The sequence below is a fragment of the Enhydra lutris genome, unplaced genomic scaffold (assembly GCF_002288905.1).
Source record: "Enhydra lutris kenyoni isolate GAN:26980312 unplaced genomic scaffold, ASM228890v2 scaffoldscaffold45, whole genome shotgun sequence".
NCBI classification, from domain to species: Eukaryota; Metazoa; Chordata; class Mammalia; order Carnivora; family Mustelidae; genus Enhydra; species Enhydra lutris.
The window spans coordinates 13,986,588-14,011,465 of NW_019154129.1; the positions used below are offsets into that span (position 1 = coordinate 13,986,588).

General features: G+C 57.1%; 2 protein-coding genes across 2 annotated transcripts in view; one reads left to right on the forward strand and one right to left on the reverse strand.

Moving 5' to 3' along the window:
• The window catches only part of LOC111156282 (ATP-binding cassette sub-family A member 17-like), a 69,546-nt gene extending 63,739 nt beyond the window's left edge, over positions 1–5,807 (reverse strand). Inside the window, 1 exon segment of the mRNA XM_022517060.1 lies at positions 5,601–5,807. Coding sequence (XP_022372768.1) covers positions 5,601–5,807 — 207 coding nt within the window.
• LOC111156022 (ATP binding cassette subfamily A member 3) overlaps positions 5,654–24,878 on the forward strand; it is a 38,118-nt gene continuing 18,893 nt past the window's right edge. The window contains exons 1-11 of the mRNA XM_022516568.1: positions 5,654–5,709; positions 11,905–12,113; positions 12,988–13,233; positions 13,823–13,918; positions 14,135–14,399; positions 15,448–15,575; positions 16,209–16,374; positions 18,109–18,368; positions 19,573–19,689; positions 19,885–20,005; positions 24,102–24,275. Of these exons, the coding sequence (XP_022372276.1) occupies positions 13,865–13,918; positions 14,135–14,399; positions 15,448–15,575; positions 16,209–16,374; positions 18,109–18,368; positions 19,573–19,689; positions 19,885–20,005; positions 24,102–24,275 (1,285 nt within the window). The 5' untranslated portion in view covers positions 5,654–5,709; positions 11,905–12,113; positions 12,988–13,233; positions 13,823–13,864. The remainder of the gene's footprint in view (positions 5,710–11,904; positions 12,114–12,987; positions 13,234–13,822; positions 13,919–14,134; positions 14,400–15,447; positions 15,576–16,208; positions 16,375–18,108; positions 18,369–19,572; positions 19,690–19,884; positions 20,006–24,101; positions 24,276–24,878) is intronic.

The window sequence follows — 24,878 nt, forward strand, 5'->3', positions numbered from 1 at the left end:
AGGAACAGAACTGGGGGATACCTCCTGCCTCATTAACGTTACACTAACTAAGACAATATAGAATTAGCTGAAGCCTAGGCAGGACATCTATGGCCCGTAGGCAAACTCAGCCCACGGCAGCCCAGCCTGCAAACCCGTGGCTGGGAGGACTGCCCTCAACCACAGCGACCGAGCACAGAATAGCTCTGAATTTAGCCCCTACAGTGCCTGTTGGGTGAGCCTTCTTCTGTCGTATGATTGCTTTGATGACAAAACAAGCAACATCTTCCAAGCTCAGACGACAGCTCCAGCAGTGTTTTCCAGACCTCAGTGTACGTGAAAGGAAATTTTCATTATTTTTTTAAGATTTTATTTATTTATTTGACAGAGAGAGAGAGATCACAAGCAGGCAGAGACAGGCAGAGAGAAAGAGGAGGAAGCAGGCTCCCCGCTGAGCAGAAAGCCTGATGCGGGGCTCAATCCCAGGATCCTGTGATCCTGACCTGAGCTGAAGGCAAGAGGCCCAACCCACTGAGCCACCCAGGTGCCCCGGAAATTTTCATTATTTTCTAAAATCGGTGTAACTATGTGACTAAGGACCCTCCATCTCACCTTCAGCCGGCTGGGACTAATCTATAATGCAATGACAGGCAACAAGGCAAGTTATGGAGAGGAGTCTAATGGGGTTCGATCAATGCCTTTCAAGCCACGAAGACAGTCAACTGAAGTCACAGTCACGGTGAGATACACAAAATCTTATGACTGGTCCACAGTGACAGACAAGCATTTACAATAGATTATGGCGGTAGGGAGTACTATCTTTGAACCCTGGCAAAGCAATACATTAACCCGTAAAAAAAGAACTCCGTTGTTCTCATGAGTAGATCTATGTTGCAAAGAGAAAGTTATATTCAATTATTATATTACTGTCTTAAATAAATTTTTGGAAAAAATATTTATTTAAGACAGTAATATTAATTTGAATTTAAAATTCAAATTAATAATATAATTATTAATTTAAATTTTATTTTTTTATTATTATTTTATTATTATTTATTATTATATTATTATTATTATTTATTATTAATTTATTTTATTTTATTTAAATATAATTATTAATTTAAATTTTAAATTCAAATTAATATTAATTTAAATTAATATAAATTAATGTCTCATATAACAAGGATGTGTATGATACCCTGAAATTTGCCTCTTGGCATGCAAAGCCTTAAACATTTGCCCTCCAGCCCTTTACAGAAAGAGTGTGCCAAAGCCCAGACTAAAATCACACGCAGACCAGTGGAACAAAAGAGTTAAAAAAGAGAGGTTCACAAATACGGTCAATTTTTGACAAAGGTGCAATTCAATGGAAAAAGGAATTATCTTTTTAACAGAGGGTGGTGGGACAAATGGTATCATGTAAGGGGAAAAAAATCCCCTTTGATCAATACCTCAATCCATTATACAAAATCAGCTCAAAATATAGCAGAGACCTAAGTGCAAAACCTCAAACTCTGAAACTTCTAGGAATAAAATAAAATTTAAAAAACTACAGGGAGAACATCCCTGAGACCTTGGATTAAGCAAAGATTCCTGAGATACGACACGAAAAGCATAAAAGAAAAATCGGTAAGTCGGGCTTCATTAAAATTAGAATCTTTTTCTCTGCAAAAGATTAACAGGGTGGGAAAGCAAGGCAGAGACCAGGGAAAAATATTTGCAAATTGCTTACCTGACAAAGGAGCTCTAACCAGAATATATAAAACTCTCAAAACTCAACAGTAAGAAAATTAACACCCAATTTCTAAAGATGCTGCCCCAAAGAGGATGTATGTATGGCAAATAAGCCCAGGAAAAGATGTTCAGCATTATGTCACTGGGAAAAGCAAATTCAAACCACAATAAAATACCACGACCAACTACTCGAATGGCCGGGAAAAAAATATTTTTTCAGTGATGGCAAAGTTACAGAGCGACTGGAACTCTTATAAACCAATGGGGCAATGCAAAATGGTGCAGCCGTGTGTTTCTTACGTTTTATTATAAAGCTAAACACACACTTCCATACAATTCAATGATCCTATTCCTAAATTGTTACTGAAATAAAATGGGCATTTTTACTTTCAAACACACACAAATAACATCTCTTATACAAAACCTATATACAAATTATTACAGAAGGCTTTACTCAAAACCTCCCCAAAACTAGGAACTGGCCCCTTGCTAAGTGCTGAGCATTTTTGAAGCATTCCATATGTTTCCAAGCTTTGAATCTTCACGGCAATCCCATGAAGTGAGTAGTATGTGCTCCCTGCTTTAGGCAAGGGAACCAAGGCACAAAGAGGTTACGTGAGGCATTAAGGGCTGGGATTCGGTTCGAGGCTGTGTGGCCAGAGTCCATAAGCAGTTTTAACTACTACAATATTAATGCCTCTCCATTGCTGAACGAAGGAGTATGTGTACAGCCCTTGGTCTAGGACGAAGCCTCCAATTATAACATCGTTCCTATGGAAACAATCAGAGAAGCTGTCTTCTGAAATTCTCCACTGAATACCACCAACGTGGGCACTGCTGTACAAGAACGTACAGATCTATAAGCACAGACAGATACAGATGGAAAGGGAGATAGTATTTGTGTCCTTGCAAAAGAAATGGGAGCTGACATATTGGTTCCATTTTTAAAAAGCATAGGGTGTGTACAAGTGTATATCTAAAGATGTCAGCCAACTTCTGCAATGACAAGGTTTACTGCCTTTTGTACAGCCCTATGTTTTCCTTGAGCATCACCTTAATTTTTGCCATCAATCTTGAGAAATGTCTGAGCCATGGGAACCCCAAGGAGTACCCCCTGTAATGAATGACCTGGCCTGTTTTCACACTACGTGACTGTGAGTAATTTACCTTGCAGAGACTGTCAGGAGTCCAGGAGCCCGGACATCGGAACACCTGGGCTCCAGGCCCACGTCTACTATGGGACTTTGGATAAATTATCCCCCTTAACTGGGCCTCCACTTGGAAGAATACCAGCTACACCGTCTAGGTTTAGTGAGCCTTGAGCAAAAGAGTGACTGTTGAGGATCCGTCCGAAGGGCTCACCCCTTGTGGGCTGTCATTTGTGATCAGGTGTGTGGAGCCTAGAATGCTCCCACAGAACGTCTTCCTTCGCCAGTGGCCTTGTACCCTCTAGGTTCATGATTGCGGTGACTAATCATAATTACCACACAGGCACCCTAACAGGGTCAAAAACAAAGGTTCATTCACCACTCTGCAGGCGTCTCTCTTGGTCAGGCGGTCCTTCCTCCTAATCCCCACCTTCACCTTCCATCTGAGGGAAGCCCGACCCAGCCCCGCTCTGTTCCTGGATTGGGTCACGCAGAACCCTTCCAGGTTTAGAAAGGGCTGGAGGGAAATTGCAAGGTGGAACCAGTATGAGTTGGAGATGGCAAAGACTGGTTCTTGAAAGAGGAAAGAGTGAGGAAAACGCTGGTCAGCGAGGTTCATAGAGTTTCCCTGCGGACACCTGGGCTGGGAGGGAGGGGGTGAGGGCTGTGAGCGACGATGGGGAGAGACGGTGTTTTAAGATGCTCGCCACACATTAATAATCCACTCCTCCACCTCGACTGTAACTGTTTTCAGTTGGGTTTTCCGTTGTTGGGTTTGGGGGCTTTATTTGCTTCACGGCTGTCTGCTCCGTGAAGACCAGGCTGGTAAGCCTCCGCTAGGCTCACCGGCGACTACCACTTCCTTAGTGCTTATGTGTCAGGCATCCGGATAAGCGTTTACTCGTTTTCCCATTTGACCCGAAAACAAAATCCTTCTGAGTTTGGTACTGTTACTAGTCTATTAGCATCCTGATTTGAGGGACAGGAGATGGCGGCTCAGAGCTGTGAAATGACACGCCGGCGCTAGTCCAACAGCCGGGTCCAGAGCGAAGCCAGGACATCTGACCCCTCATTCAACAAATATTTACCGGGTGCCTCCTCTCTGCCAGGCACTCCAGGACCCTGAGATGTCGCGGTGAGCTAGACAAGTCCCTTTCCTCATGGAGCCCACCTTCTGGTGAAGGAGACGGAGGGAAGAGAGGCCACAAAAGCCCAAGTAAACAGCACCGCTTCAAACGGTAACAGGGAGACCCTCTATCGCTAATCCGGAGTCTTGGGGTGGCAGGGACCGAAGCTTCCCTACTCGGGTCATTACTTTACGGTTGGATCAGCCGCGTCCTGGTCGCGGAGGTGTGCGGGGCGCAGCAGGTGCGGCCGCCCCAAGTGAGCCCCGGGAAGCGCTGACGCAGCCAGCGGCAGGTGCGCCTGTGCCGGGGACGATCCCGAGCCGTAGACCCCTGGCGTCGCTCAGTCCGGGCGCTGGGGACCCGAGGGGGCCGGCCCGCGGCGACTGTTGGCCCCGCGCCGCCGCCGCCCAGGAGACTCCAGCCCAGGCCCCTCGCCCAGTCCCGCCCCGCCCCTGCAACGCGACCTCACCGCCCCCCAGGTGACCCCAACCCGGCCTCGGGACCCTCCGGTCCCAGCTGATCCCTGCCTGGTCTCGTGACCTCTCCGCAGCAGGTGACTCTGCCCCTCCCATGGTGGCCGCAGCCCAGCTTCAGGCCCCTCTCCGCTGCAGGTGCCGCCCCGACCTGTATCCCTCGCGTCTGAGGTGGCCCCGGCCGAGGCAGAGCTCCCCACTAGCCCCCGAGAAAGCAATGAGTCACTGAGCCTCGTCAGGGCACACGGACTGTGCACACGGACTGTGCACACGCCAAACCACGGCTGGCAGACCAGGCCCGCGCGCGGGGCGGGGGACGTCGGGGCGCGGCAGGCAGCCCGGACCGCGGCGCGCGGTCGGTACAAAGCGGCCCCTCTCGGCGCTCGCCTCCCGCCAACCCGCGCCCGCGGTTCGCGTTTCACCGTTCGCAGCGGCACCAGCAAGAAGCGACCCCGGTCAGGCTAGCCCTGCGAAACAGGACGACCCTAAGCTCTGCCCCAGGACCAGACCGGCTCTGTCCGCTCAGGGGCCCCGCAAGGCTCGTCTCCGTCTGTTTCTGATTTTAGAAACCCTAACCCACGACCTCCCAGCTCAGGTGGCCCCCACCTGGCCTCATGGCCCCCAGGCCCTCCGGCCCTTCTGAACTCCGCCCCGTGACCCTGGACACACCGCAGGATGCTGAGCTTTCCAAACCGCCTGGCCGTTTTCTAGAAAGTTCCGCATCCTCCACCCTCCATCCTCCCCGCCCCCCGGCAGTCCGCACCAGGTCCGAGGGGGCCAGTCGCCCTCCCTCGCGACACAGGGAACCGCGCCCAAATAAGTACAGTGCTGGAGGGAACGGCGGGGGCAGGCGACTGCTCCAGCCGCTCCAAAGGGCAGGTGGACGCAGCGCCCCCCCCGCCCTGGGGTCCGGCGCCCCCTGCCGGCCGTGCGGCGGCGCGGGGGCACTGCGCAGGCGCGGTTGGGGCGGGGCGGGCCGGGGCGGGGCGTCGGGCGGGCCGGGCACCCGCAGGGCTGGCCCACTGCGCACGCGCGAGCCGGCCGGCGCGCCCCCTGCAGGAGCCTGCGCCGCCGGGTCAGCGCCGGCTCCTGTTTGCAGGCGCCCCCTCCCCGCCCGGCTGCCCAGCCGCTGTCAGCACGGGTCGTCGGTGTCGCCGCCGCCGAGAGGCCGAGCGCAGCCGGGCCCGAGGCAGGGGACCCCGCGAGAGGGCAGCGCGCCGGCCGCCGCCGCCCTGGCGCCGAGGGTCGGTGAGTGCCGCCGGGACCCGCCGCGCGCGCTCGCTTGCTCCCGGGGCTCGCGGCTCCGGGCCGCCCTCCTCCCGGCCGTCCTGCCCCCGCGGCCGCATCCCGCTTGACCGGCCTGCTCCAGACCCCCCCCCCTCCCGCGCGCCGCCCCGCCGCGCCCGGCAGGTGCACCTCGGCGGGGCCGCAGCGCCAGGCTGCCCTGACTCACGCTTGCCCTCGGGCCGGGCCTCTGGGCGTGTCCCCCTCCCCTCGGGCGGCTTCCTCCGCGAACCCCGGAGCTGGACGCGCCGCGGCACCCTTTGTGCCGAGCCGGGAGGGTGGCCCTGTTGGCATTCGTCCGGCAGGCAGGCACTCGGGGCGCCCGCCCGGTAGAGCCTTGCAGCCGCCAGGCCGGGAGCGCGGAGCAGGGCCGCTGGGATGCTGCTGGCTCATCCCTCGTGCAGATTTCCCGGGTGGGTGGGAGTGCTTCCCACCCCGGAGTCCGGCCTGCGCCCAGCCCTTCACTCCCGGGAGCCAGAATGGGGGGGGGGCGGGCAGTGCTCCAGTACTCGTGGTGGGAGCTCTGCAGCGGGCAGAAAGGCGGGGACGCTTGGTCTAGGTGGAGAGGCCTGCAACAGCCCTCAGTAACCTCTGGGGTCCGTGGTCAGTGGGTCCGTGGTGTGAATTTGCGTTTACACCGGTTTCGGCATTCACACACTAAGCTGTAGCCTCATGAGGGCAGGGCCCGTCTCCTGTACTTGGTGCACACTTGGTGTGCGAACCAGAACCCCCAACCTCACTTCCTTGGACGTGGCCTAAAGAAAGCCCATTGCCTTATCGGGTATTTGTTTGTTGACCCCTCTGCCTGCTGCGCTGTGAGCCCACTTACTGGCCGGCCTGGGTCTGGTCAGGGCTTGGGTTCCCAGAACAGAGCCCGAGCCTGGCCCAGAACAGGGGATGGAGAAACGCTTGTTGAATGGGTGGCTGACTGCCCCTGACAGAGCGGGGACCCGAGCAGGGTGCAAGTGAATCAGGCTGGCTTTTTTCTCCTGAGCAACGGTGTCATTCAATTCTGAACGGTTGGGTGCTGCCTTGGGTGAACTTGAAAAGATTAAGGTTCCTTTCCTCTAGAAAGTTTGCATCAAGGGAAAATAAGAAAAATGGATGCCTTGGGAATCCCCTCGCTCTTCTTCTTCTTCTTTTTTTTAATTGCACACTTGGTCATCATATTTGACACACAGGATGACATCGTTCCATCTCTGGTGATCTCCCGTCATGCTGATGAGACAGTCGTTTGCAACAGGAGAGATCAGCTCTGGGGGCTTTTTAAAAAACACTAGCCTTACAAGGTGCATGTGGCGGTCTCATGGGAACCTGTTCTGACTTATTCTAAACCAGGAAGGCCCAGGAAGACTCCCCACTTGACTATCTCTTCTCCAGCCCAGCTTCCCAAGACGACAGTAGATCGTCTGCTAGTGAGTCAGTGGAGGGAAAGAAAACATTCTAGAACTCAGGGGAGACGGATGGGCAAGACTCTGGGCATGATGGAAAGATGAACTGGATGTGGTCCCTGCTCTTGGGGACCTTAGGATAGAGCTAAAGAGAATGATTGATTCATGAGTAACTGTAGCATCAGACAGAATGAGACAAGTGCCCCTCGAGACATCAGAGAAGCTGCTTCCAACTTGTTGGGACGGCTTCCAACAACAGCAGAAGGTCTCAACCCTGGCTGCATGGTGGAGGCATCCCGGGACAGGTCCCATGACCAGGCCAGAACCCAGAATCTTCGGGGGGCAGGCCTCGGATGTCCGCTTCTGTCTTAAAGCAACCCCCCCCCAACAGAAGATTCTGTTGTGCAGCCAGGGTGAAGAGCCCCTGGGCTGGGGTTATCCGGGCCTGCTTCACAGCAGGACTGGGACTGGACTGGGAAATGATATTGCAAGGAGACAAAACCCCAGGAGGCCCAGGCCCCCTTGGGAAAGCATAGGGCGTGTCAGCCCCCGTCCCCCGGAGTGGCTCAGATTTGGAGTCAACAGGCAGACTGGTACCTTTGCAGGAGCTGAGTAATACGCTTGCTGCAGAAACCCATGGTTACCTGTCCCCAGGGATCCCCAGTCGCCTCATTACCTCCTTTCCTACACCCAGAGAGGCAGAACAGCTTGCGGGACAGGAGTGGGACCGAGGCTCCAGCCACGGTGAACAAAGCAGGAGGCAGCACAGATTTTGTGGAAATCTCTCCCCATAGCTTCCCTTGGGCCACACCCCTGCCTTAAAAATGTACCGCCCCAGCCCCTGTGAGGAGCGTCACTATGAACTCAGAGCCATGTGACCCCAAGGAGACAGCTGTCCCAACCCTGGACAGGGCAGGTGGTGGTGGTGAACGCGAGGCCAGCAAACCGGGTCTCTGGCTGGGTCTCCGATACAAGCGACCACAGCCTTGAACCCAGCCTCCTGGGGCTCCCGGACAATGACCAGGCCTCACAGATTTGTTCCCACCTCATCCGTGCAAGGGCTGCTGTGTAAATACGTTGTCCACAAGCTTTTTCTTGCACGCTGCTATGTGTGAGAGAATTTGAGTTTGCACCCCCATATGTTTCATTTAGTTATTTATAAAATAAAGCCGTGTACTACCATCCCAAGGATCGTGGGCCCAGAAACACACACACACACACGGACCTTTTAAAGGGACAAGAAGCGAAGTGAACACGGTCACTTTGTCCAGCGTATTACTGCCACTAGGTCAGCCATTAAAACACAGGCTGTTTTTATTTTTTTAAGTAGTCTGTATGCCCATCATGGGCTCAAACTCAACGTCCCCAGGAGCAAGAGTCACATACCCCAGTGACGGCGCCAACCGGGTGCCCATCCCGTATGCTGTTTTTCAAAGAAAGCCGTGTGAGCGAGCCTGGACCCCATTTATAAAGTCCCGATGAACCCTGAGTCCTTGTCTGAAGGTCTGGTTCCGGGTTCTGGCAGTGTCGCGGGTAGACCGCACGACCCTCGTGAAGCCACACAGACTGTGCTGTGAGCCCAGGACTTGGCTTTCACTCACTCCCACTCACCAGTCTCGCAAGGGCTCTTGCTGCTTGGGCAGGGGGTGGGGGGTGCTAAGCGTTCAGGGGCTGCTGGTGCAGGTAGAGCGTCTGGCCTTGGGATGCTCTTGGCATGTGAGTGTGCGTGTGCGTGTGCGTGTGCCTGTCGATGGCGCTGCCCCCGGGCTCCACACACCCCTTTTCATAAATGCTCTATTCCTAGCCCAGGGTATTTCGAAAAGCCGCAACTCTCACTCATTGCCACCTTTTCTTGAAGGCACAGAATTGAGTGTTTCGGCTTAAAAGATATGAGCTAGCGGACACGCAGCAGCAGTCCGTTGTCATGGAGAGAAAGGAAAAGGACCTCCAGATCTGGAACATTCGTTGAAAGGAAATACATATTTCTGTCCTAAGTTCCAAGTCCCAAGATGATTGGTGACCCCTCCTGTCACCAGGGGTATTCACGGTCACTTCCCAAATCCCTATGAAGCACCATAACGCTTCAGCCGTGATTTTGTGTGTTTTCATTCCACCTGAACATCCTGTCCTGCGTCCCGTGAATTCCGGCATGTGTGCAAGGCTTAAACTCAACCAGCGGCCGAGGGCCACCGTCCCTGCCAGGGTGCGTGACCGCCAACAAGCCAGCAGGCGTGCCAGAGTCCCTCCTTACTGAATATCAGTAAATCCAACTTCCCCCTCATTTCTGGAGAAAAATGCTTCTGAGTGCCGTTTCTCACCATTCCTCTCCTCCAGCAGATGGTGTTGCGCAGCCTGCTTGGAGGCCAGGGGTGGGCCTCGCTGGCGGGCATCACGCTCTGTAAACGTGCTTTCAGCCTATGCTGTACAGCACGGACTGGTATTTTGACTTTGCCTGTGCAGAATCCACTGAAATAGACATTTTCACATGTTTCCTTTGCACCCCCCAAAAACTCCCTCCCCCGAAAGAAGAGATCATGTGCTGGGAAAACAATCAAACCCCAAAAAAATCACCTGGAGAGCAGCATTACTGCCCGTGTGGAGGCCCTCCCCCTTCTTGGCACAGCATCCAAGGCCTTGGTCGGCTTCCCTTTCTGGCTCATTCCCCGCTGCTCCCTGACCAGGTGCTCGGAACCACCAGCTGTTCCCTGCACATGCTCTTCACTGCCCCTCCTGGCCACCAGGACACTGGACATTGGTCTCCTTTGTCGCCCACTCCCCGGAGCCTTCCCAGAGCCTCCCCCGTGTCGTACGTGCGCGCGCACACACACATGCACACACACACATGACTTCTGTCCTCTCCAGAACCTCACGCTGCCTCCTCTGGCTTGGGCTACAGCACTCACGGTACACGGACGTGTTCGCGGGCTGTGAGCATCTTGGGTTGGGCATGTTACGATTTCCATTTCCACACCGTCAGCACCTCTCGCACAGCAAGCACCGGGCAGGTGTCTGCGGGAGGAATCAATGCCTTTCTGTCTTGCATGTCATAGAAGACCTCAGATTCTACCCACAAGCGTTAAGTACTTATCTGGAGTGGACACAAGTGGACCTTTACTACCACTCACTGTTGTGGACTCCCCGGATCGATAAGGAAATGCTTTCCCAGCTGAACGGGGTCCTCACCAATCTCGGTCCTCAGGAAAAGCACCAAGGCCTGGCCAGCACCACCCGTAAGGCCCTGTCTCTATTCCACGCCCATGGAAAGAGGGCAGAGCTGGGCTTGTCTGCCCCCGCATGACGTGTGGAGGCCTGGCTTTGTGGAGACCCCTCATGTGGGACCATGGGGTTGTGGAGACCCCATGCCATCCTCCAGGCCCGGACAGACTCAGGCATCCCTGGAAGGAGATGCACTGAGCTTGGGATGTGACCTAACAGCGTCACCTAACAGGGTGCATACCCTGCACCGGACCCTATCCATGTCCACTTGCTGGCCTTGAGGCCTCCTTGGAGGTGACTTCCCTAGAAGCATTAACGCCCCTCTGTTCCTCATATGCTGAGACAAAACCCTGTTTGGTGTGGGCACATGGACAGTGGACGACAGGTTCAAGCCAGTAATGAAAAAGCCACTGGTGGGGAAGTGGAGGTATCTGGGCTCTGAGCGTGTACCCCGGCGGCCGTGGGTGCTTCCCACTGGTACGATCCGTACCTCTTGAACTCATGGAAGTTACTGGAAAAGCCCTCATTGGAGGAATCCTGTGTGTCACCACAAGAGCTCCCCGAAACCAGCAGGCCACAGGCCACAGGATGCACTCACTCTGGACCAGTTCAGTCGTTCACTTGAAAAGCAAACACTGAAACACTCCACACTTTGTGTAATGTTTAATATTTTAACACTGAGCAAACAAGCCTTTTAGGAGTGGTGGGGGTTGGGGGGAAGCTTTCCCTTCCCTTCCTGGCTCTGTCCCTGAAGGAGTGAAGTGAGTCCTGGAGGGGAAGTCCTCAGCCGCTCCTGTGGGGCGGAGGCAGCGACTCCGCAAGTGGCCCCCGCCTGAGTGTTTGCCTTAGAGTAGGAGGCGCGGGGCTGGCTCTGCCTGGCGGTCATCCCCTCTTTTGCAGACCCTGGACCTCAATGTCAAGTGTTTTGAGGAACTTTCAACTTCCTGTCCTCATTGTACATTTGCTTTCATAACCACAAAGCTGTCTAGATTTTGTAATTCTGGGAATCGCCTTTGAATTCCTTTCTGCTCAAACAGAACAGATGCGGGGAAGGCGTGCGGGGGGACTTGGGCAGCAGCCTGGCACGCACGAGGCAGCCAGCCGGGTGCTGGAAGGAGGCCGAGGAGTACCCCCGCAGGTGCCGGGGCGCAAGGAAGAGTTTCTCTTGTTCGTGTCTAACGTGACACGGTGGGAGTGACGCATACAATTTTTTGAAGGTTTACTACTTTTCGGATGACACAGGGCTAGAAACGTGTCCTGGCTCGCGGCTTTCTTGCTGTGTGACCGGGGCCGGGTCCTTCTTCCTCCTTTCTTCGTGCTTAAGAGAGCGGAGATGGCAGAAGCCAGGGCTGGGTGAGCCTGTCTAACGGGAAAGCTCCTTATATTTCCACGTATCAGTTGGGAACAAAGACCCATCCCCTACAGTCTGTTTCCCTGCATCTGTATTTCTTTGTTGTCAGATCTGCTCTGTTTCAAGTAACACACTTGCGATCTGTTCACTTTCTAACTTGGTAAAAAGGTTTTTTTGTTTATTTTCCAAATTATGCTCTAGCGCCGTCCCTTTGCCCAGAGGTGCTGGGAGAGTCATGCCAGCGAGTCCCGGGCCCCTCCTGATGTCCCGTGAGGCATCCGTCACCCAGCTGCACTCAAGAGGCCCACAGGCCCCACCCCAGGGCCCTGGTCACAGAACCGCCTCCTTTCGGCCAGTCCTGCCATAGCCCCAGAGGGAGACCACGGCCAGGAGCCTCTCCCAGGACCCAGGTCAGTGCATGGGTGCTACTTGGCCTCATAGGGACTCTGGGAACACGGTCTGTCTTTCTGTCCTCCCCACTCCTCGGGCCAGAGAGACAAGAGTAAGCACAGGGATGTGTCCTTTCCTGGCCAGACTTTGCCAGAAGTCTGACCAGCAGTCTTATTTGAGTTGTGACCTTTTTATATTTCCCTCTCAGGAGAGGAAAAAGGTTCACCCCGGCCAGGCCAGGGCGCGTCGTGGGGATGGCGGGCCCAGCGGGAGGCACTGCCTTCCCCTCTTGGCTTGAACCACTTCTAGAAACCTTTTAAAAACCACAGGTCCTCGTGGGTCTTATTTCTTTGTATCCTTTTATTATATATGTGTGTGTTTATGAACTGTCCACAGCTGATTTTATGACACTTTATGCACCTTGTGAATTTTGGAAGAATTTGGAACATTTATTAAGTGGCTACTTAATAACGTTTCATTCTCCTTTAGCTTTAATCTCTTCACGTTTTAAAAATGTGGTTAAGTACAAGCATATTTTAGGTTAATTTGTAAAAAATAGTTATGTTCTCTACGAGTATTCACTGAGTACTCTTTAACGCGAATTCTGAGCAACCGTCATCCGACAGGGATGGCCACATCTTTTCTAAAAAAGCAAGAGTTTAATTTTAAAAAGAGCTTCTGTGGAAATAACTTGTAACCCATTGGGGCCAAATGTAAAGTTGTTCTTTGGAAAAAATCGAAGAGCTCTCACTCAAGGCAGGTCCTCCTGGCCGTGCGGTTGGCGTACCTGCGTTCACTAAGGGTCGTGCTCCCTTGACCTGCCTGGTGGGCAGCGTGGGGCTGCTGAGCTCTGACCCTCCCAGGTGCATCATACAGGCTTCTCCCCACTTGCAGGACCGTGAGCACCAGGGGACTCTCTCCACTCCCCCCCGCCCCGCGCCCTCGCCTCCGTGTGGTCGGGAGCCAGCAGCTCTCAGGAAAGGGGCCCGCCACCTCCGCCACTCACGTGCCCACCCTGGGTGGGTGCGGCCCTGTCTGCCCCCAGCCTTCATGCCCGCAGCCTCAGGCACACGGTGCTGCCGTGTCCTGGGCGCCTTGGGGTCTTCCTGACCTCATTCAGACCACTTCCTTCTGCAGCAGGTGAGTGTCTCACGCACGTGGGGCTCTGTGTCTCTACCAGGTTTAAACACAAGACCTCTACGTGACATGGGGCAGATTTCCTCTTGAGGAAAACGACCGCTGTCACGTGGAGGCCGCATACCAGCCCTCATGGTTAAAGCAGGAAAAACTGGTCCTGAGAGTTCTTGGTAGGAGAGCAAGGGCCATCGTTCCACCCATGTGTCTGCCTACCACGTCCTGTCCGTGGGTCAGCCCAGCTGGCAAGGGCCCCCCCCGGGCCTCTCCTCCCCGCCCTGCAGCTCTCTGCCACCGTGGCCGGGGTGGCCAGTTGGTGGGGAGGGGCGATGCGCAGGGAGGAAGCACGTTCATCTGGACCACAGGGGATGCCTGCATGGGTTTACAGCAGCGTGAGTGCCCCGCCAGCAGCATGTGGCCCTTAGAGCCCGTCACTGAGGGTGCGTCTGGGGAGGAGGCGAGCCACTGCCTAGCAGCGCACTTTCTCCGTTGAGCGGACGGAGCCGAGCTGGTGTCTTTCTCTGGTGGCAGCCAGGAGGTGGGGACGCGGGAGGAGGCCTTGTGTCTGAGGGGTGTCTCCCACCCCGGCCCCCAGGTGCACTGCGGCTGCCTCCCCAGCCTCCCGGGCAGCCCGAAGATGGCCGTGCTCCGGCAGCTAGGGCTCCTGCTCTGGAAGAACTACACAGTGCAGGTAGGCGCGTGCCCCGGTGTGGCTGGGCCCCAGGAGTGGTGTCCCGAGGGCAGGTAGGCACACGCCCTGGTGTGGCTGGGCCCTAAGAGTGGTGTCCCGAGGGTAGGTAGGCCCTGGTGTGGCCGGGTCCCAGGAAGGGCGTCCCGAGGGCGGGCCCAGGGCCCCCCGCCCCCGGCCTCGTGATCCCCGAGCCAGAGCCTCCCCTTCCTCTTCCAGAAGCGCAAGGTCCTGGTGACCGTCCTGGAGCTCTTCCTGCCCTTGCTGTTCTCGGGGATCCTGATCTGGCTCCGCTTGAAGATCCAGTCGGAAAATGTGCCCAATGCCACCGTCTACCCCGGCCAGTCCATCCGGGAGCTGCCCCTGTTCTTCAGCTTCCCCCCGCCGGGCGATGCCTGGGAGCTCGCCTACGTCCCGTCCCAGAGCGACGCCGTTAAGACCATCACGGAGATGGTGCAGAGGGCGCTGGTCATCAACATGAGAGGTGATGTGTGCTCGGGCTCCCGTCCTGTCCGGCTGTGGGGGAGCAAACCCGGGAGACCGCCGCCGGCCAGACTCAGCATCTGCCCTTGTTGGCGGGCCACTCTTTTTTTTTAAGATTTTATTTATTTGACAGACAGAGATCACAAGTAGGCAGAGAGGCAGGCAGAGAGAGAGGAAGGGAAGCAGGCTCCCCGCAGAGCAGAGATCCTGATGCGGGGCTGGATCCCAGGACCCTGAGATCATGACCCAGGCCGAAGGCAGAGGCTTTAACCCACTGAGCCACCCGGGCGCCCCTGCCGGGTCACTCTTTATAAAATGGGACCAGGCTTGTGAGGGCCAAGTGGAGCCACGTGGGCGACCACTGGAGTGTCACGGGCTCTGGAGTTGCCCCCCAGTTCATGGTGGGGACAGCTCTGGAATTCCATGGGTCATCCCAGAACCCTTCCTGGGATGTGCTTTTGGGGGGACGGTTCTAGAAAAAGGCATTGGGAAGCACGTTGAGCGACATGTCTGGTACACACAGCTCTCTGTCCCCTGGCCTTGAGTTTTGCTTCCAGGATAAAGTGTTCACGCTTTTCCCGCCTCTTCTTTGGCATAGGCCACCTGTGGCCTGTTGAATGCCACGTGGCAAAGGCTCAGGGGAGGTTCTCCACCCTCGTGGAGCAATGACAGGAAAGCCCTATACATGGTGTGGGGTCTGGTGATAGAGAAACCGTGTGACATATGACATTAGTGTCCACTCCCAACTTCAAGGCACCCCACGTGGCCCGAGACAGAGGCCACCCGGTGCAGGGAGGCCAACCTGGAGGGTGTGGACCAGCCCTGCCCCCAGCTCTCCCCAGAAACTCCGCCCCCTGATGGTAGGTGCCTCCCATCTTCTCAGCAGCCAGTCTCTCTGCCCACCTCCGTGAAAGCCTCCTGCACTCTGAAGACAAGGGTACAAAGCCCTAGAGAAACCTGGACATTTGCCGTCTTTTACTGAAAATGATGTGAAATGGCCTGATTTCCAAGTAGAATAGGCGCTCGAGTAACTCTCGGCTCCCCCACAGCTCGCGGCTTTCCCTCCGAGAAGGACTTTGAGGACTACGTCAGGTACGACAACCACTCCTCCAACGTGCTGGCCGCCGTGGTGTTCGAGCACACCTTCAACCACAGCACGGAGCCCCTGCCGCTGGCGGTGAGGACCCCCCCACAGACCCCCTCCGCTCCCCATCCCCTCGGCCCACCTGCAGGGCAATGCCTGGCTTGGCTGCAGGGCCCACATCGCCGGCTGGGTCCCCACGAAGGGTGCCCTGCTGCCGCTCTAGCCCGTCGGGCCCATGCCGCTGGGAAAGCCAGGAGAAGGCAGCCAGCCGCCCACTGCAGACCCCGTAGTCCTCTGGTGTGTCCCCTGTGTGCTGTCAGGTGGGCAGAGGAGAAGGGAGCGGACTCCAGCAGTAGAATTTCAGTGATTTAATACACAAGAAATATTCCTGCCTAATGCCATCAAGACCAGGAAACGACGCAGCTCCTCTAGCATTATTCTAGGGACCCTCCCCTGGTGATCAGGGACACCTCGGGCACAGAGTTCCTGGAGGTGGATGGCAAGATGGGGCTGGCGAGAACACCCCGGGGACGCACCGCGGGGCTCCCTGTCCCCGCCCAGGGCAGGGCTGTCGGTGTGATGCTCCGGGACCCCGTGGACCTTGTGGGGGGTTGCGGGGGTGGGGAGGTCACGGAGACGAGCCCCTAACCTGTCTCTCATTGGACACAACATTTGCTTCTCTGTCTGGAGCCCTCAGGGCAGGCGGTTTTCTCTTTGTTCCTGTAGGTGAAGTACCACTTACGGTTCAGCTACACACGGAGGAACTACATGTGGACCGAAACAGGCTCCTTTTTCCTGAAAGAGACAGAGGGGTGGCACACCACTTCGCTCTTCCCACTTTTCCCAAACCCAGGACCAAGGGAGCCAGCAGCCCCCGACGGTGGAGAACCTGGTGAGAAGCCGCGGCCGTGCCCCCGGCGCGGGCTGCTGACCGGGGACAGTCACGGGGAAGCCCCACCTTGCTTCTCTTCGCAGAAGTATCTCTTTAGGGCTGTTTGGTCTTCTTCCGTGTCGAGGGAAAGCTGGCTCTGACGGGTTAAAACATTCCCAAGTCCGCAGAGGCACTTCCCTGCCTCCCAAGGACGTGTGGTCCCAAAGGAAACCTGCGTCTCAGTCTCAGAGAGGCTGCAGTTGGCGTCGCATCTGTGGGGTCGGCCTCACACCTCCCTTCCCTTCCTGGCCTTGGCTGTGTGCCCTCGTACAGGCTTCGGGAGCTCCGTGGTCCTGGAGCAATTGTCCGGGGTCTGACTGCGTGAGCGGGGGGCGCTGGCAGAAGCTGGCTCCTGGCTAGCTGTGCCCCTCAGCGAGCGTGTTGGTCTGTCCCATGAGGCCTGGGCAGGCAGCGGCATGTGCATCTCCTCCAAAGCCCGGCTGCCCTTCTGGGACGGAGCTGGGGGTGAGCAGGGCCCCCTCCGTGGGTCCCGGGCGGCAGCAGGTTGTTACGGAGAACACGGGATCCCACCACCTGCAGGAAGTAGAGTATGTTTGTGTTTTGGTGGAAAGAACCAGGAATGTCCTGAGACGAAGCGCCAGGCGGCCAGGCTGGCCGGCAGAAGGAAGGGAGGCGGGGACCAGTGTTTAGAGACCGTGGCCGGTGCCTGGGGCCTGCAGCAGGAGAGACCACCCGCCTGTTCGTGAGGACCCTTTCGCTAGGTACAAATTCGAAATTTGCCTAAAAAGGAAAACCAAGTAGGAGCCTAAGGAAAACGTTCCAGCCGATGACCAGGGTCCACGTCTTTTTATGTGGAGGACTCGTTAGTCCACACCAGTTTGAAGCACACACAGAGGGCCTGAGCCGTGGCAGAAACGCGGGCCAGACACACGGCACATGCTTGGCAGCCACCGCTGATGCAGCCGTAAATGTCTGGAACCTGAGGGAGCCGTGGTCGCCCCTGTGTTGAGGTGGGGGGGCTGTACTGCTTCTCTCTTCTAGGGGCTGGGACACAGCCTGCTGGCCTTTCTGTGTTAGAGATGTTGCATATCTTAAAGGTCCCTGTATTTTATGAACAAGGGTGCCTGTGCCCGTGTGCCTGTCTGTCCTCTGCTCTCCTGAGGCTGTGCCCACTCCTTCCTCAGGCTCCCCGCGGCAGACTGGGCTCTGGACTGGGATCCTCGCCCCCAGTCGGTCACTCCTCCCAGGCCCGTCTCACTGGCAGAGTTTTGTTACAGGGCACGTGGCAGGGGCGTCAGAAAGGGCCAGCACAGAGAGCGCAGCAGCTCACAGCTCTGAGTACTGGCCTTTGGACTGTGATGCCTGCCTCCCTTCAAGGCGCTAGCGCCGGGGGATGGACGTAAGGCTGCTACTCAGCGGGCCTCGGGATAGTGGGTTACTGTTGAGTATCCTGGGGGGCTCGACGTCATCACCGAGGTCCTCCAAAGTGGACGAGGGATGCAGAAGAGAGGGCCAGACTGATGCTGCCTGGCTGGCCTTGGGGGTGCAGGAGGAGGCCGTGAGTTGGAGATGAAGATGACCCCTACAAGCCAGAAGACCAGGGTGCCCAGGCGGGCGCTAGGTGGTGTTGCTCCGTGGCCCCGAGCACCACGGAGACCCGGTACGGCTCAGGGCACGTGGCCGTGTGAGCGAGCCACACCCCTGATGTGGCTTTTCCCCCGGGCCCGTGCTCAGGGTACATCCGTGAGGGCTTCCTGGCCGTGCAGCACGCGGTGGACCGGGCTATCATGCAGTACCACGCCAACGCCTCCGCGCACCAGCTGCTCGAGAAGCTCACCGTGACTGCGAAGAGGTTCCCCTACCCGCCCTTCATCTCGGATCCCTTCCTGGCGGCCGTCCAGTACCAGCTGCCGCTGCTGCTCGTGCTCAGCTTCACCTACACGTCGCTCACCGCCATCCGGGCCGTCGTGCGGGAGAAGGAGACGAAGCTCAAGGTAGCCGTGCCCGGGGGGCGGGGCATGGGGGCAGGCCGTGGCCCGGGCACCGAGCCACTCATGCAGCCGGCCGCGGAGTGAATGCCCACCGTGGTGGCGCCGGCGATCCCGGGGCTTCTGGGAACTCAAGCCCGGTAAACCCAGGCCCTTCACACCCCGCCGAAGCAGCCATGTATGGGCAGCGCGCTAGGGCCTGACACGCTGAAACGACCACGGCTCGGATGTGCTGGGTCAAGCAAGAGACAGCGTTGAACTAATTTCGGTGGTTCGTTAACATTTTGGCTGCGGCCAGTATAAGACACTAAATTATATGCCTACTCATCCAATTTCTGCGGAACACAGCCACCCCCGAGGCCGGACGCTTCAGGGGGCAGCCACACAGAAGGCCCGTTCGCACTGCACGGGGCGAGCACAGCCGTGGGTCCGCACTGCCAGGCCCAGGGGGACAGGGGTTAAGGGGTGCGGAAGGGGTCCTTGCCTTAACTGAGCACAGCTGTGCGGTAGCATCACCTATAAGTTCACGCCGGCAGTGCTGCTGAAATGACCCAGATTTTATCTGAAGTCCCTCTGGCAGCAGCCACGACACTTAGAAAGTTCTCGGAGGTGCCACATCTGTGATCACGGGGGCTTGTAAGCTGCGGCAAGCCGGGGGCCGGGAGAGGGGCTGGGAGAGGGGACGGGGTGCCGGCCGTGTGGGCGCTGGGCGTGACGGCGACGCAGTGTGACGTGGATGCAGTTGGCAGGAGATGTGAAATGGCTCAGAAGCAAACATTTATGCCCACAGATTCGCGGGTAAAACCAACGTAGCAGATGTTCGGTGGTGGTTGAATCCGAGTGGAGGGCGGGAGCGCGCGGGGTGAGGGGCGAGGTGGGCTCGTCCTGCTGGAAGCCGGAAGGCCGGCCCAGGGGGCAGCACCTAAGACCAGGGAGACAGAGGAGGAGGGCAAGGGATGACGGCACAGGTGGACTGCATCTTCTGCCTGGCACGTGCTGAGCCTGTGTCCCAGGCTGTCCCGCTGTCGTTCCCTCCTGGCCCACGGGTGACACCGGGCATCCGTACACACGCACAGGCTCCAGACCGCAGCGGCAGGAGTGTCGGAGCGCATGCGTGTGGCCCTGTCGCCAGGAGTGCGTGCGCGTTGGAGCCCGTGCGTGTGGCCCTGTCCCCGGTGTGGCCCTGTCCCCACGGTGGCCCTCTCCCCAGGAGTACATGCGCATGATGGGGCTCAGCAGCTGGCTGCACTGGAGCGCCTGGTTCCTCCTGTTCTTCCTCTTCCTCCTCGTGGCCGTCTCCTTCGTGACCCTCCTCTTCTGTGTCCAGGTGAGTGTGGCCTCGTGGAGAGGGTGGTGGTCGCGTGGACGGGAGAGCCAGAGGCGCCACAGCACCCCGGGCAACCCCAGCCTCGGCTCAGGGCTTTCAGGGTGCATCGGCCCTTCTCCCACCCTCGCCGGTTTTGTTGGAGACCGGCGACCTTTAAGGTGTCCCGGTCTTGTCCCCGCCTCCCGGGCCATGCAGGTGAAGAAGGGCGTGGCGGTGCTCACCCACAGCGACCCCTCACTGGTGCTGGTCTTCCTGCTGTGCTTTGCCACCTCCTCCATTTCCTTCAGCTTCATGGTCAGCACATTCTTCAGCAAAGGTGAGCCCGCCCGCCCCCAGGAGAGGGGCGCCCCAGGGACCCCCAGCCCAGGAAACCTGGCGGGTTCTTTCCGGTGGGCTGGAGGGGGCTGTGCTCTGACTTGGCCCGCGGGATGGCGCAGGCCTGAGTCCTTCTCCCGAAGCTGAAGCTCGGGGAGCTGTTCTTCCTGTTCTGTGCGTGTCCAGAGCCGTCCTAGCCTTGCTCTCCCACCTGCATATTTGTGGAGCGCCGGGGAGGCCGTCTTCGGTGGGCGTGTCCCCCCCCCCCCCCCGTGCGTGGGCGTGTCTCCGCAGATGGGCGTGTCCCTGCAACTCTTGGACACCGTGGCCACAGGTGCGCCCCCCCACCCCAATGGAGTGTGCTTTTTCCCTCTTTTACCAGCGGTGTCCGAGGGTTCAGGTCTTGTTTCAGTTCCGCACGATTTCGCTCCCACGTCCACCAGACTCTGTGTTCCGCCATCTCCACACTGTCTTCTTCTAGACTCAGCTGGAGCCTCTGGCTCTGTCCTGCGTCATTTTTCTTTCTCTGTGGCAGCAGCACACACAGAGCAGTGGGCCACCATCATTGTCCTTGAGCGCACAGTTGAGTGTCAGCAAGCGTGCCCACAGGGTGGTGTGACCGTGCCCACCCCCACCCCAGAACTCTTCTGTCTTCCCAGACGGAAGCTGTGTCCCCCTAAACACCGACTCCCCATCCCACCGCGGCCCTGGCACCCACCGTCCACCTTCTGTCTCTGTGGCTGTGGCCATGCTAAGGAGCTAGCACGAGTGGACTCCCACAGTGCGCGTCCCTTCGTGGCTGGCTTCTCTCGCTGAGCCTGCTGTCCTCAGGGTTCATCCCCGTCATAGCGGGGTTCCTCCTGCTGTGTGGATGGGGCGCTTGTGCTCGTCCTCCCACCTCTCCACACACGCGCGCGTCACCTCTCCACACACGCGCGCGTGCACAGCTCAGCGCCTGGAGTCATGCTCCTGTGAACACGAGCGTGCCGGCACGACCTTGAGACCCTCCAGTCCGGTGTGGGGGTGCCCAGAAGTGGCATGGCCAGGTCATGTGCTGGCCCTGCATTTACTGTCTGAGGAGCTGCCAGGCTGCTTCCACTTTACGTTCCCGCCCGGAGCGCACGTTGGCTCCACTCCCTCGCCGCTGCGCTCCTCACGTCCTGGTTTGGGGCCGAGCTCAGATAGCAGCCGTCCTGGTGGGCGTGAGGCAGTGTCTGTCCTTCATGTCTCCCAGCCTCTCCTTCATATTCACAGAAGTCTTTGCGCTGAGTCAGTGTGACTTCCTCACGGCTGTCTTCCAGCTCCCTGGTTGTCTCGTTGACCATGTATGTTCTAGAATGTTCTAGAATCTACTGAGCCATCCTTTCTCAGGCCGTATTTTTCTTTTGTCTTTAGCTGATATTTAGCTATTTCTTGTATTTAGCTGATTCTTGTACGCATCCACTTACTCTTGTTTCCTCATCCATTTTTTGGGGAAAACATCCCCCTTTTTTCGGTGGAAGCTCTTCACGTGTTCCTACATCCATGACTCCCTGATCCTGCAGTCCTGGGTTTCCTGTCACATGCCTCTCCTCGGAGGACTCTGGACATGTGGCCCATCCCCAGATTGCAAGCCCAGCTGAGGCTTCTCTCCTGACACTCACACTCACACACAGCTTCCCTGAGATGCTCGGCGTGCACACACCCAGCTGTGCCCACCACCACTTCCTGACCTTTTCCCCAGAAGCCCGTCCCCTGTTTCTGCTGGGAGCACCCGGTCTTTCCTGCCACTCTCGCCAAAACACCTTGGGATCATCCCTGACATCCTTCTCTCTCTCACGTTCTACACCATGTCGGATCAGACCTGCAGCTCATGTCCCCACCACCTCCACTGCCCCACCCAGCCACTGTCACTAGCTGGGTTCACGGTGGTGGCTTCGACCTCTCAGTGTCTGCCCTTGCCACGCTTCAGCTCTGGGCACAGTCAGTAGTGTGCGCCTCCAGAGCCTGGCACTCTTCCGCTCAATCCTTCCCCTGACCATCGGTCTCACTCGGAAGGAACGGAGGGAATGGTACAGCCTTCACCTGTGGCCCTGCCCAGCCCCCTTGCTCTAGGCTGGCCACACCCCCTTCTAGCGCTCTCTCCTCTCCCAGGTCAGAGGTTTCCACGGTGCAGTCCACAGACTCCTGGGGATCTGCAAGGTCCTTAGGGGGGTTCGCAAAGTACACACTATTTTTCTAAGAATACCCCGATGTTGTTTGCCTTTTCTACCACATTGATGTGTGCATGGACTGGCCCAGAAGCAGAGGCAGGTAAGACTGCGGGCTCTGAGCACCAGTTAAGACAGGCCCCAAGCTGCACTGGGAGCCATCCCCGCACACACTCCAGAAAGCCAACAACAAACAAGTATCCATGTCACTCAGAAATGTCCTTGATGAGCAGCAAAAATTTATTGATTTTATTAAATCTTGACATACTTTTCAAACATTCCGTGGGATGAAACGGGAGGTTCGCGTAACGTGCTTGGTTGTGTACTCAAGGGCGATGATTGTCTTGAGGAAGAGCTTGTGTGCTGTGTCCGAGTTGTCAGCTAAACTAGCCACTTCCCTCCTGGGACAGCATTTCACTCAAAACTACGAGCCTCGGACTATAATTACTCACATCTGAGTGTCTGGCAGGCGCATTTCTCAAACGTGAGCTGTCTTTTAAGAGCACCTGACAGTATCTGATGTCAATTGTGAAATCCTAGCTTTCAAGCAAAAAACAGGATTTTACGAACTCGAGCCTAACCCCGTGAGCTCGACAGCAACCCAGTACTTAGCCTCTTAGGAGACTGGAGCTCATATCAGCCAACGTGATATTTCCGTGTGTACGATAAATCTTGTCCGCTCTGGGAGGGTCTGCAGAGTCAACAAGGTATATTCCACACGACCGACACAGCACACGATGAGATCATGTCCAAGGAGTAGCCCTTTCGAAGTGCAAAGCAGACGGGCAGATTCGCACGTGGCAGAGTGAGAGGTTCCTGGGTCAGCCTGGGTCCCCGCGGCACCCGGCCTTTACGAGACGACCGCCTGGGGCGCGGTGCTTGAGTGACTCTGTATCGAGGGGGAAGACCCACGAGTGTCTGAGAAGGCTGTCAACGTGCCTGTCCCTTGTCCAGCTGCGAACCCGTGTGCAGCTCCAAACAGCGTACCACGACAGGGCGTCCATAGAGCAGCTGTGATCCCTTAAACCAGGCGCTGCAGAGGCCTGTGGAAACCAAGCACAAGGCCACTCTCCTCGCTAAGTTGCCAGACATAGAGTTGACTCTCATGAAAATACTTACGTTAACTTAAAGTGGCTTTGTTGTTCTGAAAAATCTTTACATTTTCTTAGTACTGGGTTGCTGTACGGTAAGAACTGGTACGTGTGTGTGTGTGTGTGTGCGCGCGTGACCCACGCGAGTTCACGTTCTCTGATGTCCTCAATCACTTCTAAGGCCATAGAGGGGTCGTAAGCCCAGAGCATCTGAGGGCTGCCAGCACGGACCACAGCGAGGCCATTCTCCCCGACTCACCCATCACACCTTTCCCACGCATCACCTTCCCATCAGATCTGTCCTTGGCCCGCTGGCTCCTGTCACAGCCCCAGCCCAGGGGATGCCTGGCCCCTGTCTGTGCCTTGTTACTCTGCCCGGGACTGTCCCTACCCAGCACACTCTGTTCTGCTCTGTTACCCTCTGCGTCCTTGGTGGCTTGCAAGCTCTGGGAGGGGAGGGGCTCGTGTGTGTGGTTGTGACAGACGCCCCGGTGCCGGCCACAGGACCTGTCTGTGGAACGGATGAGTGAGAGCAGACGGACCAGGTGAGAAGCAGGCCTGGGCTGGGCTGGGCTGTGTCCGAGGTGCGTTGTCAGGGCAAAGTCTGCAGGAGAGGGCTGGGGACTTCCATGTGGGGGTCGCCTGGGTGGGGAGGGCGTGCGGCCCCAGGTGAGGTCAGGGTCCCTGCAGAGCATGCGCGTGACAAGAGGAGAGGCCAAGCCTGGGTTCCACCAGCCTTGGGGCTCACATCCCCACGCACTGGCGGATGCCGGGCGCTCGCCCGCGCTCAGCACACTTCTCTTCTTTCCATCCATAGCCAATATGGCAGCCGCCATAGGGGGCTTCCTCTACTTCTTCACCTACATCCCGTACTTCTTCGTTGCTCCCCGATACAACTGGATGACTCTCAGCCAAAAGCTGCTCTCCTGTCTCCTGTCCAACGTTGCCATGGCGATGGGAGCCCAGCTCATAGGGAAATTTGAAGCAAAAGGTGAGTCTTCCTTCTGATGAGCGGCCCTCGCCAACTGAGCTACAAGGGAGCGTGCTCAGGGCTGTCTGCAGCACGTGGCTCCAGGACAGCTCACAGAGCGGGGCAGGGGACGGCAGGCGCTCTGCGATGGGGAGGCTCCTGCCTCCACAGATGGGAGGTGCAGCAGGAGCCCGGGGAGAGGCAGCCCAGACCTGGACACTCAGAGGACAAAGCACTAACGTGCCCAGCACGGCGATGGCCACCACTGGCCTTGAGCTCCTGCCCGGGAGCAGACGTGAGCACCTGTGTCCCGTGGGGGACCTGCTCGATACCTCAGTCAGCGAGCCACTGCCTGCGCCTGGGGTGCTCAGAACAGCGAGGCCCTGGCCCCAGAGTCTGCAGGTGCTGACCCGCCCCTGCCCTTGGTCAGTGTCTCTGTGTTTAGCGGTGTGGGATAAATGTAGACGTTTTCAATGCACTGGGCCTTCCGGGGTTCAAACACTTTCATAAAAGCTGTTAACCAAGAATCTAACTGTAGGGCAGCTCTTGGTCTTCAAGACCAAGGCAAAACTTGAAAACAGGCAAACTTCTGGTGGCTTGAAAGTGACCAAGACCAAAGGACAG